Source organism: Struthio camelus, chromosome 7 (genome assembly GCF_040807025.1).
Source record: "Struthio camelus isolate bStrCam1 chromosome 7, bStrCam1.hap1, whole genome shotgun sequence".
Classification (NCBI taxonomy): Eukaryota; Metazoa; Chordata; class Aves; order Struthioniformes; family Struthionidae; genus Struthio; species Struthio camelus.
The window spans coordinates 1,375,735-1,391,291 of NC_090948.1; the positions used below are offsets into that span (position 1 = coordinate 1,375,735).

Consider the following 15,557-nt stretch of genomic DNA (forward strand, 5'->3'; position numbering starts at 1 on the left):
ACTTTGGAAAGCTTTGATATATATGAAGCGTTGTGTCGTTCCATATATTTGGCATGTGTTTAGCTAGGTGGAAACAGATCAGTACACTGAAGTGGGAACCAGTTGTGCTTGCGCCTTGCAGCTATTTCAAGTGAAAAGAAAAGGCAGCAAAGTCAATGTCTTGAGTTAGTGCTTTTGTCCTCGCCAAACAGAGGACACCTCCTAGTGCAATAGAGCTCTTACAGTGCCTTTGTTGGGCATTTACAATAGATAATGTGCTGAAAGTATAAGTAAAAGCCAACATTTCATTTGATCTTTAAAAGAAGTTGCAAAGACCATGCACAAGGTGTGTTAATTCTTCCTTCCTCCAAAACAACCAACAAATTCAAAAAGCCTTTAACCTGCTTGACTTGTTTTGCTCTTTTAATTTTTTATTAGGTCTTTTGGGAATGATAGGAATATTTTGTAAAATCTGTTTACAGTTTTCCTGTAGGCAAAACTGAAGAAAAAGACTGAAGGACTATCATTATCCAGTGCAATTTTAAATTTATTATTTTAGCTGTGCTCTAAATTTTCACAATACAGCTGCTTTTTTTCACTGAAAGAGAAGGGCTCAAACTAACCTTTTTGAGTAAGAATGACTCTTCAAATTTTACAAGTGTTGGTAGTCTTTTATTTTGTTAAAGAAGGTAATTTCTGTTCTTTTGTATTTTCTTCAAGGAGGAAAATATAGGAATTCCTATGTGTTACACAATATTAATAGCCAAAAGTCAGACTTCTACCTAGTTAAAGAAATCTTACATGAATTTAAAGAGGGTATTAGTGCAGAAGAGAGAAACTGGGTTTTGGTGGATTTTGACAAGGAAGCTGAGCACACTCCGTACTGCATAGTGTGCTGAGTCTGATGGTTCTCAGTGGGACCGGCCTGTTTCCAGTCACCTGGCAGGCTGCGGAGCCTGGCGCCCGAGGACAGTACGTCGCGCTGTGTGACTTCACGTGCGTCACGTGGCACGCATCCGTCTGCCATCAGGTTGGCATACTTATGTGTGAAAAGCCTGCAGGAAAGGAGTGGTGATGGAAGAGCTGGAGGGTCTCACCAGCTTTCTGAAGAACATAGGCAGAGATGAGCTGCAGCTACTGAAAACTAAGCTGTTCTGGCCAGCCACATGCTGGTGAGGTGCCGTAACGTGGTCCAAACCGTTCGATACTATTGCAGGAGTTGTACCTGGGAGTTCAAGGTACATGATGTAATCTGCAAGCACAGACCTGCCAGGTGAAAACAGGTCTTCTAGGTCAAAAACAAGGAATAAGGTACAGTTCACAAAATTATGTAGATGGTGCTAGGTTGGAATGAAAAAGAAGGTACGGCAGAAACGGCTACTTTTCTCCTTCTGTGCATATAGACACTTTTTTACAAGGCTGTTACCAGGTAGATATTTGTGATCACGTCATCCATTGTAATGGGTTTGCTGCATTGTTTCATTGTCTTCATTTACTTCATTTCATCATCTTTGATTAATTATCCCTGAATTGTCTCTTCATTGCTTCTTCAGCTATTTTTTGCTCTTCAATTACTTCACATGAAAATGTGCTGACCACCTCAGATATTTTCCCCTAATCTGACTGCTTATGAAGAGCAGAGCCGGAAGTCTGGGGAAGAGTATTAAAATGAGGTTTGTTATTTCAGCAGACAGTTATTACCTGTGATGTAACATGTCTAGGCAAAAACAAATTTGGAGAAACAACCGTTGTTAGGTAAAGACTAGCAATTTTTCCCCCCTCAAGGATATAGTGGTGATAGTATTTTACTACTAGTTTCAAGGTATTTGACTCTTAACATTTGGATAAGTGGTGGGTCAGTATTTGGAAATGCTTATAGCCTTGCAAAATTGGATTTGTGTCTGAGAACTTCTTCTCTCCAGCTAAGCTGAATGCAAGAGAAAATCCCTAAGTATAGAAAAGTTGGGTTTCTGGGCTAGCTTCCAGCAGAGTTGCTTTGGCAAATCATATCTCATTTTATGTTAGAGCTTGATAAACTGATGATAGGAATTGTTCAGTTGACGGCAAAGCAAGGGACTGGACTTGACCCTAAAACACCCTTCCAGCTGTAGGTTCCCAAGTATTAACAATTATAGGCATAGTCTTTTCTTCATGGAATTATTTAGCAAGAGGGAGTGGGAGGAAGAGAGTGAACTTCATCAAAGGCAGGGAAATCACCACAACTCCTCTTTCAGCTGATTGATGAAACTTTAATAAGGAAATTGATGCAACTTTAATAAGGAACCCCTGCTAACTCCTACTGCTTCAATAGTTATACTCATATATGCTCACAGAAGACTTGGGCTATCCATGCATTTAAGGCTAATATTATTTTGCTGCTTTCCTAGACTCTTTGGGGAATTGCATTTTCTTCCCCAAAATAAAAGAATCAAACAAGCAATAAACAACCTTTCTGCTTACGAATCACTGATGGAAGCTAGTGGGAAAGTGACTTTTCCATACAGTATTAGTTTTCATAAGAGTTACGGAAGACATTTTGTTGATTTTTTTTTTTTTTTTTTTAAAGTACGGACAACTCCTGGAATTAGAAATGCATACAGTCTTTTGGAAGCCAGATGTTTAGTTTAACCTAATGATCTGTATTATTCCTCAAGTAAATAAACAACAAAATGTACCAAACAGTTGAATTAGTTGGACACTGATTTGTTTTTCTAATATTTCCATTGTAACTGTGGTAGGATAATCTATTTTTGTCTATCCGTGGCTGAATGACCAAAGCTGTAGCAGTATTTGTTAGTGAGGAGTTTTTATGGCCTGTGTATCTGTTGTATTAATACATAGGCAGGTGTTTCAAAGGAATTATGTTTGGAATTGACAAATACGGTGGAAATAATAGAAGTTTTTTGTGATGCTTATTGAAAACATCTGACTTCTATTTTGCTGATGCAGAGAGCTTATTTTGTTGGAATAATTGTTTATAGGGAGTTAGAAGCAAAGCAGCCAAAAGTTGGACAGTATAGATAACCTCAAGAGTCCCAATCTCCTTCATAGCTATAAGCAAAGCAGATTCCTTTCCAAAAACCACTGACCCAGTTTTTTTCCCCGTAGTAATTGAGAACAGTAGCAGCAGTTGGCATCTGCAATGCAAAACTCTTTAGATGTCTGAATCCAGAGAAGAATCTAAAAGCCCGAATTAGACATTTGGACTCCTCTTCTCTGCGTGGGGAGTTGCATGCCTTGGAAGATGATCCACAGCAGCCAGCCTGCTCAGGAGGGCTTCGTGGGACGTGCAGGGCACAGCTGTCTGTATTAACCGTAGCAGAAATGTCGCAGCCTGGCTACGTCACTCAGCTGAAAGCTCTGGCCGTCAGACTTCTCAAACCTCTCTAAAAGGCTGATTCATCTGTTCTCCCGCTGCCCTCGCGCGCCTCCTGGTCGCGCAGTGACTGGCTCACTCACCCAGGACATGGGAAATCCCGCTGCTCTTCCCTCCTTTGCCTTGAGAATCCCAGTCTGGGGCTGATGTGTTTACCAAAGGAAGAGGCGTTGGATGAAATCCTGGAAAATATCCGTGGGGTGGAGAGTGGGGCCTGCAGGGCGTGCTTTGTTTCCCTGGCTGCCCGGGGCCCCAGGGAGAGGCTTTAGCAGTCGGTTTGCAGCGCGCACGAGCCGCTGGCCTTCCCAGTTCGTTCTGGCCCTCTGCTCCACAGCCACCATGGCCTCCAGCTGCCAGGCAGGAGTTCCCCTTGCCAGGGAAATCGCGCTGCAGCCTGTTTTCCACTGCTGGAGATACACGATGCCAGTGCACAGTTACATACGAGGGTCCTGATCTGGCCTTACCTGTCCCTTTGCTGGCTATATTAAAAAAAAAAAAAAAAAAGGGAAATACACTTAGGAAAAGAAATTCCATAAACTTATGAAATGCCTAAAGTGATGACTCTGATCAAACAGTGATTTTTGCAGAACTACCAGTTGGCTCTTATTGCCTGAAGGATTTCCACATGCACTGAAAACATTTGCTAAATGACATAATAAGCTAATGATTGCTTAATTTTTGAATACATAGCTCAGTGTAGAGAGAGAGTAACAGCTGGTGTTTGTCAAATTAGGTTTTCTTCTTAAGATTTTTGCTATTCATTTTCTTGTTTATTTAACGTACTTAGCCGTGATTGAGCTCTAAAGGTCTTCCCCTAAGCTTGTTACACTTAAAGGTGAATGTTACATAGTGAAAAGTGTGCTCGAGCCTGGATGTGCTAGACTTCTTACCAGTTTTCATTTAAAATCATTAGAAATTTCCTACGTAAGATCCTTTCAAGAGAAAAGTTGTATGTACTAGCAACCTTCAAAACTCTGATATTTGCATGCTTATTGCCTCAAGAAAGCAGTCCAATATATAACACTAACAATAGACAGTTAATATAACAAAAAAAGTCTGATTTGAAATCAGACAACTTATATTTAGGTAAAAACAAAAAAAAACGTTGTTCATGCAAGGTTAGGAAGCCATGGAACTGAAAACACCTACCAATATATTCAAATATTTGTCTTTTTTATGTATATTTTTCATTTAAATGTGGTGACTCTACAAAATGTGGTAACTCTACAGAGTTTATATATGACTTACATACCGGTTTTTTGTTTTGTCCCTCGAGGTTACAATGGTAAGTTAAAATATATGGACGTTTTAATCTCTAAAGACGTACCAACTACAAACTAGGATTTTTAGAATAAGAATTATGAAAGGGGTGAGACTCTGGGGGATGAACTATTGCAAGAAAACTGTTGCACCAAATCAGTGACTCAGCCATAGAGCTTGGACAAGCTATTGCATAAAAATTCTTCTTAAACTGTGCTATTACACATGCTTTTGACTTTGAGTTCTACATGGCTTTTTAGTCCTTTGAAAATATTTTAAAAAACTAGTGTCTCATTAAGGTGAACATTGCATGCGATGGAGGCCGTGTGAAAAATAGTGAATAATTTTGTTTCATTTTGTTTTGAAATTCAGAATGCTGAAAAAATATTATGTAAACCCATTCATTTTCAATTAAAAATAAAATATATTGCATGTCTGTCTTCCATAGGTGGTTGCCAGAATAGCCTTAAGCCAGTTGGCGGTAATCAAACCATTGCGTTAGCAGCTGCTGCAGCAGCAGCCACCACCACCACCATGGTGTCAGTAGATTCTGAAAGACCTCAGGGACCTTCATCTACAAGTGTCCAACCATACCATGTGCTGACCTTGTCACCAATCAAAATTCCAGTTTTGACCTCACCTTTTCCAGGTAAGATCTACTCCTGATGGCTTTTATTGAATTTGGAACGCAGGGAGAGCCTTCTGAGCATGAGTTTTGTTCTTGGTGTTCTTTGTTAAACTCTTGGTGGATACAGATCGCATTACTGTGTTCAAGACAAAGTTATTTTTTTCTGATGCTATTTAGAGGTGTCCTCTGAAATTGTGTCTTAAAAATTAGTTCAAAACTCAGATTCCTCTATATAAGTTTTCAATTTTTATGATAGCAGTGACATGCAGGATGTAACTCGGTTCATATACTATCCATATATGATCCTTCTGACTTATGTGATCAGTAAGATGGCATGGTCAATGGCATTAAGTCTTTGCAGAAGACCTTACATCTGTAATGTTGCCAGTTGAAAGTTATCTACTAGACACGCAATAATATTTGACTAAGAATGAAGCAGATTGTTTGGGTGAGCTTATAAAATATACTCAAAGAATGTGGCCACAGTGCTGTATGATGTGGTTGTTTACTGGAAAAAGTACTGTTTTCTTAGCATGACATGTACCAGCATCCTGAATATGATACATATATATACACCTAGGAAATACTACTGCATCCCTAACTTGCTATAGAAGTCTGACTGATTTAAAGTCTTAGGGTTATTTTTGAAACTGTATTTTGTATACTTAAGGCCAAATTTTATAAATTTTATATACTAATTATGTTAGTGGTGCATTTTCCATCATCTTTTGGTATTTGAAGTGTAACGTAGCAAAAAACAGTAAGCTAGAAATTTGTGGAAAGTATACAGTTATGGTTTTAGGTGTTCAAATGAAATCATCATGTGAAAAATTATCTCAGTAATCATTGTTCCTGTTGAGCAGTCATTAGAATCATTCAGATGAATGACTTCCAGGAAAGTACAGTTAGAAGAAGTTGTTATCTGTACTGATTCTATGAAGCTTATAGGGAGCTTGAAGTAGGTGGAGCAAACTGGCTCACAGAAATGAGAAGGTAGGAGTCTTTTAGACTTTGTTAGGAAAGGAGAGTACTGAAATAAAGGTACGAAGCACAGTTAAGCGCTGCTACGGGACAGGCTGTTGGTGGGACTTCCCACAGGGTTCTCGTTTGACCCACAGAAGTTATTCTGCATCCTCAAAAGTAAGCATCTTTTGAGGAGAATCGAGAAGGGGAAAAGTCATTCTTCATTGGTGCTGAAAAGAATTACATGCCAGATACGTTCTTCCAGACAAGATCCTCCCTGAATTCAGATGCTCAGGCATTCTAGGCAGCAGCAGTCACAAGACTTTTGATTTACAACTGCATTAGCAAGCTCTGCATGAATTGTGTTAGACATGATAGAATATTGTAGTATTGAGAAGCTATACCATTTAGATAACTGGCTCAGCTTTGCAATGATAAACGTCAGGCCGTGATAACTGTTGCTTTCCTTTCAAATGAGCGTATGATAGGCTATCAAATACCGTGTTTTGAGTGTCTGAGCAGTCATCCTATTGTCAATCATTCACAGTAAACTGGGTGTTTTCTCCTACAGAATGTATAGTAGCTTTTAAAAAACAGAAAGCTTGAAAATGCCCAATATATGTAAAATAAACTTGAGATTCACCTGAACATTTTTCTCTATTAATAGCCTTCACTATAGAGACTTGACTATGTACTTTGCAAAGATTTCTATAAAGCATTTTCATGAAATTTCTTTTTATTGTGCGAGTAGTGAAGAGGACTTTAAGGCATTCATTTTAGATTATCTTTGTCAATATGAGGTTGATGAAAAAAGCTTCCTGAACTTCCTAAGTTCAGTGCATTATGGAGTAGGTGAGGAAGCACGATTTGTCGTACGACGTTGGAATAGGTACGGCTTTCAAGTTGTGCTGGCGTTGTCTAAGTTCATAGAAAAATACGGGTATAGTGACCTGATAAAAAGGCATGAAGATTTTCATAAATGCTAGTGAATGAACCAGAATTTTGATAGACATGGATGGAAAGAGCCCTTGAATTTAACTGAGAACATACCAGTTAAATCCTTTGCAGAAACGTTTTAAAAAAACATTCACTCTGTACATACTACTGCTGCAGTGTGACTACCTGTGATCTCTTCTGTTGAAATACACAGCAGACAAGATGTTGAAGTTGGATTTAACTTACAGGAGAAAAATGGTCAGTTGGTCAAAGGCAGCTCTCTGCTGTCAAAAACAAAATGACATTTCTATATTGCCGTATAAGTTAATGATTGGGAAAGCATCAAGAAAAGGAAATCTAATGTACAGATAGTCCCAAGTGTAGAATATATTTTACAAAGCTGTCTGCCTTTGAGTTAAAAACATCAATGTGTTGACATGTATTAAAGATGACTTATTGTTCTCCAAAAAAAATAAATCTTTGGAAGAACATAATCTGTGGACCCTAGGGGCAGTTGCATTTTTCTTGTTTTATATAAGATTTATAAAGAAACATGGTAATTAATGCACTTCCCATGTTTTCCTTGTCTAAAGTTTATGTAAGGCAATGTTCCCATACTGTGAATGAATTAGGAAACAAGAGTAGATTATATCCATCTTAAATCTGCATGCATATTGTTATCTATAAGACTAAACATTTGTGTGCTTAATTATGAACTGCTAATTGCTTATACTGGAGATAAGCTATTACAGTACCACCTTGTATAATACTGTATTTCTAATTGCAGTGTGAGTGAAATTTGTTTGATCAATAATGTTCTAATTGACTGAATATTTATTCATAAAGAGGCTTTTAAAAATGATTACTTTTGCAGCTTTACAGTTCAGCTGTGTTACTTTCTGGCAACTTAATCAGTAAGCTTAGTAAGTTAGTAATAATTAGTAAATTAGGAAAAAAAGGAGGATATTAGTGACATATGCCAGCAGTTACTGGCAGGTAGAATTTCCAGTATCTTACAGATTTCCTGCATCGCAGGTTTGATACCTGGAATCTGAATTTCCTTGAATCTGTGTCTTTTTGTGGGCTCTCCCCCCCCCCCTTTTTCTTTTAAGTGAAAAATGAGTTTGGAAAGTGAAAGCAAATCACCAGTTCCTGTGGGCAAGGAAGAATTTTAAGTATTCAGAATGCTGTGATAATTTTTACACGGTCATTTTAATATAATTCAGTTTATATTTTATAAAATAAAATCAGAAATAGAGATATGAGGATATTTGGGGAATTTAAAACTTCTTGCAGCCTTCTCCTGTATAGGATTCTATAAAAAAATCCCTCTTGAGCTTACATGCCCGTTTCCCCCCAGTAAAAAGCAGATGCACTAATCCTGTTCCAAGGAGAGGGAGTAGCACGGTTCTCTGTAAGTGTAAGGGGTCTGTGATATGAAAAACTTTTGTAATAATTTTTACCGTTATGTATTAACTTGGCACCACGCTGATCTTACAGACTTTTAATGATAAACTAGATTTATGAAAAAATAAAATATTTAATTTCCAGGAAACTCTCTATCTCTGCATGAAGCAAATGTTCTGTGATGTTCTTGAAGAATGATGTCTCCCACGGATAGCTCCCCTGGGTGAGAGCAGTCCCCGCAGCCTCCGTGTCTGCGGCCGTGGTAGGAGTCGCTGGGTGGCAGGTGGTGCTCAGCATTTCGGTCACCCTACAGCGATGGGGGGAGGAAGAAACCTGTGGGGCGGGTTGCGCTAAATGCCAGGCTCTCTTGCCCTTTGACGGGTTTGCCCTGATGTACGCTTTCTCCCTGGAATATCACACGTGTATTTGGTGAGTCTTTTTCGTCAGCTAGAGAAAGCCTTGCCACCCTCATAAGTTCTCGCATATTTATGTTTACGTACCCATTTTTATATTGGCGTTTCACCAGAGTTCCAAGGTGCAGTGGGGGACCAGAGCCATACGCAGAGCTTGGTCTTGGTCTGGGCAAGTCTTGCCGCTCAGCGGCAGCGAGTCAGCAGGGCGAGGAAAGAGGCGCGGTGGCACGAGAAGCCCCCACGTCGAGGCAGGTGCGTGTGGGTCTGTATGGAGCTTCAGAGTGGTGCAGTGCTTGAAATACAACTGAACTGCCTTGCAAGCAGATCTGTGGGTCAGAGTAATTTTTTTTCTTTTGGAGAATAACATTTAGGTCTATATAAACTACGGAAACTGTGGGCAAGGGGGAGGCATATCTATGCATCCAGGCAATCAACGCTCATCAGAAGTCATAGAAATACTTGCTCAGTGGGTGCCTCTGTGCTAAGATCCAAAATTCAGACAAGAAACACCTTAGGCTGAGAAAATAAGCCTCAGTGAGCACTGCGGCGTAGCCCCCAAAAGAGCAGGTATAACTGAGCCAAAAACATAGTGATGTTTGATCATTTGCGATCACCCGCTCCACAGAAACGTGAACTCACAGCACGCGTCTCCACCCAATAACAGATGTTATCAGAATCAATAATGCCTGTGGTCAGTAAGTTGGAAAGGCGTCTGTTTCTTTTTTCTAGCCTCAGGACACAAATTTCCTTTAGCCTGGGAGCCCGCTGTAGCATGCAGTTCCTCTTAGTATAGGACATCAATTTTCTGCTATTAGTGCTGCTGGACTTGAGATTTAAAATGTTATTATTTGGGCTTCTGATTTTTAAAGGACTCAATTTAATTTCAGTATTACCTAGGCAGTTGAATAAGCTGATATTACCAGTCCTTGTCTTGATTCTATATGGGTTGAAATTGAATACCACTATAATTTTGCATTTGTGTTCATTTACTATTCATATGATTGAAAGCAATTGTTTCCAGCCTATAAAAGCTAGTTTTGGCCATCATCATGATTTTGGTCTGTGTAAATGCATAGTGTAATTAGAGGAGTGTATGAGGAATGCTGTTCTCTTGCTTTCACCACAGATGCATACAAAGAACAAATTTGTCTTAAAAATAGGGGAGTCAATCATTTGGGGCATGGCTTCACTATTTCCATGTTGTTTTTAAAGAAAGAGCCTTAGAAAATAATGCGTTAGAGCTGCACAGAGATAAACACAAATAACCCAGTTCTTCTGATCACTTCAGCTGAGTCACTGCTGACATAACTTTATGAGAGAAAAGAGTCGGAATTATACTGGAAGCAAAAAATAAGTGAGCAGGCTGGTGAGTCTCTTTTTCCTTAGTATTACTTACATTAAAAAAAATCTTGAATTGGATGAATGTACATGGAGAACATGTATGTTGAGTACTTTTCAAATTTTTTTTATTCCAGTTTGGTAATGATTTTAGATAGAGCGAAATTATTTTTCTTAGCCATCTAATATAAACTTCCCTGCTCCTCAAAAAAAAAAGAAAAAAAGAAAAAAATTCACTGTTCAGCTTTCTGAAGTGTGAAAAGGCCTCCAAAACCACCGATGTCCTACCTCTGTCTCGTTAAAATCTATGGGAGTTTTGCTAGTGACTGGAATGGTTATAGGGGCATATTTATAATTGATGAGTAGGTGTTTGCTATGACTGAAAAATCTTGTATTCCTTGTATATATTGTTGCAGAAGGATAAAGCTAAATGCCGACCAAGTCATGCAGTCCGGAACGTTAATGATTCCTGGAGACAGCTAGACTCCAGAATATCATAGAAAAAGTTTGTAAAATAGAGTGCAGAGTCAGAAGCCTACCTGAACTATGGTAGCAAATTAGGCTGGTTCATCTAGTTGTGCCCCAAAGGGAGGTGTAAAGGGTCATTTGGTAATACAGCGGTCACCAGGCTTCTGTTTCTGACACCTGGAAGAAAGCATTTTAGTTGTAGGCTCCTGTTTTGTAGGCTGGTTTTGCTTGCTTATTCATTTCTCGTTTGATTTTCTTTCTTTAAAAAAAAAAAAAAAGTGAAATACCTGTGTAAGTAACAGAATTTTATTCTGGAGAGTGGCTAAATTTGTTTCTGTAATAATATATGAAATTTTCCAGATGAAAACATTGTCCCTCCGACTTGATTTCCAAATCTTTTCCTTTTCAGCCATTTCCGTCTAGCAACTGTTGATCTCAAACCATTCAAGACAACACTTTTGTGTTATGTGGTTGTTATATATTTGTACAGTTGCCGAATATATTATTCTATTTTCAGTCTTTCGGAATGTAGAATTCTGTCTAGAAATGTGATAGCGTTTTCCTAACAAAAGCTGAATATAACTAGAATGCTGCTTTGATGCCATTTTTGTTTATGAAAGTACTTTTTTTCCTGATGTTTTTAAACAAAGGTAAACATTTCTATTTTCAGTAGTTGACAGAGTCTTTGATATGCTTATTTTCTTTTATTGAGATTTCATTGTGTTTAACATGGTATCTGTTATCACTGCTTTATAATAAGTTCTGTTAATAATACACTGAAATGCTGAGTGGCGTTTGCAGCCCCCGCAGAACGTCCAATAACTTGACTAGTGAGTGCAGTCTTTCCAGTTTTAAGCTTGAAAGAAATAAGAACTATGTGGTATCTTCCATACATTATATAGAACAATGCAGCTGGTTTAACCATCTTCTAATGATGAATATCCTGAATATTATGACTTCTGAAAGTGGTTATAATAGGTAATTATTGGTGACTTCTACAACAATAAAATTCTGTCTTTGGCACCACTTTCAGTTTCTTTTAAACGCTGTTAAGCTTATAGCTTCTTTTGGAAAAAATGGAATTCCAGCAAAAAGCCATCAAAGCCAACATCCAGGGTAAGGTTTTGAGTAAAGTGCATGTTGTGGTCGCCAACATTCACTCTTGGAGTGAAGGACATTCAAGATGCTAGCGTGTAATCCTAAAATGCTTAAGCTGTTGCATTTGTAATTATCTTTTGACAACTCCCAGAAGATAACGTGTAATTTAGTTATTTTACTTTACATTTTATCAATGAAGGCTTGAGATAAGCCTGACGCCAAGCTGGAGATGTAATACAAATGTTGTTGGCTAAACAAATGTTTAAAATGTTGATATTTGAGTCATTCATAAGCTGTTCACTTAAACATTCTTGCATATATAGTGTAGTTATGTGAACGCTGTGACACTTTGTTCACTGTGCCTCAATGGTTAGTGCATGGTGAACAAAATTACCCAAATTTCAATATTAGAAAATACTAGAAAAATTAATGTACCTGGACGATGGAACAGAGCAAACCCTCAGCAAGTTTGCAGACGATACAAAACTGGCAGGAGGGGCTGGTACACCACATGGGTGTGCTGCTGTTCAGGGGGGACCTCGACAGGCTGGCGAAATGGGCAGTGAGGAACCTCATGAAGTTCAACAAAGGGAAATGCAAAGTCCTACCCCTGAGCAGGGATAACCCCAGGCACCAGGACATGCTGGGGGCCGGCTGGCTGGAGAGCAGCATGGCAGAGAAGGACCTGGGGGTCAGGGTGGATGGTGCACACCAAAGTGAACGGGAGCCAGCAGGGCATCCTCACGGCAAAGGCAGCGAGCTGTGTCCTGGGCTGCCTTAGGCAGAGCGTTGCAAGCAGGTCAAAGGAGGTCAAAGGAGGTGATCCTTCCCCTCTGCTCAGCGCTGGGAGTGCTGGGCCCAGTGTCAGCGCTGGGCTCCCCAGGACAAGAGACTGAGACAGATTTCCTGGAGCAAGTCCAGGGAAGGGCCACAAAGACGATTGAGGGACTGGAGCATCTCTCACACAAGGAGAGGCTGAGAGAGCTGGCACTGTTCAGCCTGGAGAAGAGAAGGCTCAGGGGGGTTTTATCAATGTGTATAAATACCTGACTGGCGGGGAGGGGCAAGGGTAAGGATGACAGCCAGATTCTTCTCCATGGTATCCAGTGACAGGACAAGAGGCCATGGGCACAAATTAAAATACAGGAAATTCTTCCTAAACCTAAGAAAAAGAAAAAGCTTTTTTTTTTATTTTATTTTTTTTTTTTTGCTGTTGAGAGTGGTGAAACACTGGAGCAGTTTGCCCAGGGAGGTTGAGGAGTCTCCATCCTTGCAGATATTGAGCACCGAACCGGAGACGATCCTAGGCAACCTGCTGTAGGTGACCCTGCTCTAAGCAGGTGCGGCTGGACCAGATGATCTCCAGAGGTCCCTACTGACCTCAACTATTCTGTGCTTCTGCTCTGTTCTGTACACTTTATCCCTAAAAAAAAAAGTCCATCCTTAGACAATGAGAAGCCAGCTGAGTGAATCTGATAACACCAGTTTGAGAAATGGCAACCTGATCGTTTGAACAACTTGTGCATCCCTGTCCTGAGATAACGTGTTTTGGACATTTTGTAGTTCTTTTGTTAAATGATCATTTAACAAATGATCATCCTTGCTCATCCTTTTCTAGAGAACGTTATGATTTAAGCATTATGATTTGTTTGCAAGCAGCAGTGTATGCTGTAAGCAACACTTCTTTGGAAAAAAAAGTCTTCTTTCTCTGAAAAACTCTAAAGCTTCCTCAGTCTTGAAAGTTTACACTAATGCTTTAATTCCTAAAGTTTATTTCAGCTCTCCATTTTCGGTGGGACTGAACAGAGGATGGAGTTCCCTGACACAACCTCATAGAAGATTTTATCTGAAGAGCTAAAAGGTAGATAGGAACATTTAAGTCTGTTCAAGAAAGTGTGATTTGAGAGGCATTTTCTGTGCTTTATTCTGTTTGTCACGTGCTAGAGAGGGGCAGTTAGAAGAGGGATAAAAACCTATGAGTGGAAGTAGTAGGAAGAGATTCAAAGGGAAGGTACAGTCTGGAACGGTTGATGAATGGAGCCCGGTTATGATAATGCTCGGGAGAATGTCCTCTTTCCCTCTCCCTGCCTTGGGAAAGCCTCATGTCCTTTCCTGTTCCCTCTCAAAACAGGTTTTGTTCCAGTGCAGAAACTGTGAGTGCTGGTGACAGTTCTGTCTCGCTTACCTTATGTGGGTACGTTTGATGGCATGAAATTCAAGTCACCTCAGACGGAGTCTTTCAGAAACACAATTTAGAGAGGAATACCCTAGCACAATATTTCTGTGGTTTCTGTGGAGTATAGGGAAAACTTCATTCACATAAATGAGGTAAAATGGAGAAAGTTCCAGAAATTCTGTTGGAGCTCAGGTTTAGGTTATTTCTTCCTTTTTTTATTTTTCCTTTTTTCATTCATTGGTTCATCTGCTTATGCATGTGCCAGGTAAAATGTTCCGTTTAATATTTAATGTTGTTCTTGCTATTAATGCAGTTTTTGTGCCAGATTTAACGTAAAGACTAACGAGGAGCTTTAGGAGATACAGCTAGTCAGAGCGATGTGTACTGCAGCTTCAATCTTATTTGCTCTACTCTTTAAGAGAAAACTTAATTTTCCAGCACTACCGAGGCAAATCTGTGAGGAGGACTGTCTTGGAAAAACAATACGAAAACTTGCAGTAAGCTTCTGGAATTTACAGTTTTGTGGTATAATTCGGCTATAGGGTATCTAGTAATCCCTAATATACCACTTCTATGGCTACTGGGTCAATATAACAGAAGTTATGATTTATCTTTTTTTGAGTTGTGGTATTTATTTTCATACTTTCGCATACAATTTCCTAATTATTCAAGTGAAAAAAGGTGAAATATGAGACTGTGGTTATGGACTCTGTAAATTAGCAGTGAGTACAAATATTAAAAAAAGGCACCATCTGCCATATAAACCATTTACCACCTGTTCTTTTGCTTTCAGAATTATTTAATAGTTTAAATTTAATGTTTTAGCCTGCCGCAGAACAGCTGGGAAGTGACTAAGTATTTTTCCTATCAGTAACTTAAGAGCCAAGCAACACTGTATGTTAAAAACAGCTCTTAATGCCAGACTTTTTCTACATGGTCTTTCATGTGTCTGTCAGCTTGCTTCATTAGGAAATTCTGCTGATATAAGACACACTTTCATAACAACAATTACTCAGTTATTTTTATGGAAAAATTTTCTGGAAAAACAGTTTCTCTTCCACAGTAAACAGAAATGATGGTCAATTCACAGTGGTCACAGTACTTACTAGTGTTTCAGTGTATGTTGGGGGAAAATTAATGTGATGGAGGGTTTACTAATGTGAAACACTTAAATGCAGTAATCTTTCCTAAAGCTAGAATCACTCAGTCTTACCTGTGATGTGAGTTTTCAGTGAGAGTAAGAGTAGATAAAATTTATCCATAACAAACATCTTTTCTGGATTTCAATTAAAGAATAAGGCTAGTAAGCTCTAGCACCTTGAAGTCATCTAGGGATTAGGTCTATGCATTTTGTCACTATTAACAGCACTCCGATTGTGCAGTTGGATTTGATGAGGAAGCCCCCTTGACTAAGGAAACCTGATGCCATTTTTGAGTATAATGGATTCATTTCACTACAAGGTGTGTTTGTTCAGCCTCTACTGAAACTAGGAACAGTTCAATCTGCTCTTTTAA

General features: G+C 39.2%; 1 protein-coding gene across 1 annotated transcript in view; it reads left to right on the top strand.

Moving 5' to 3' along the window:
* The window catches only part of TCERG1L (transcription elongation regulator 1 like), a 118,979-nt gene that overhangs the window by 12,933 nt on the left and 90,489 nt on the right, over window positions 1–15,557 (top strand). The window contains exon 4 of the mRNA XM_068951385.1: window positions 5,064–5,264. Within this exon, the coding sequence (XP_068807486.1) occupies window positions 5,064–5,264 (201 nt within the window). The remainder of the gene's footprint in view (window positions 1–5,063; window positions 5,265–15,557) is intronic.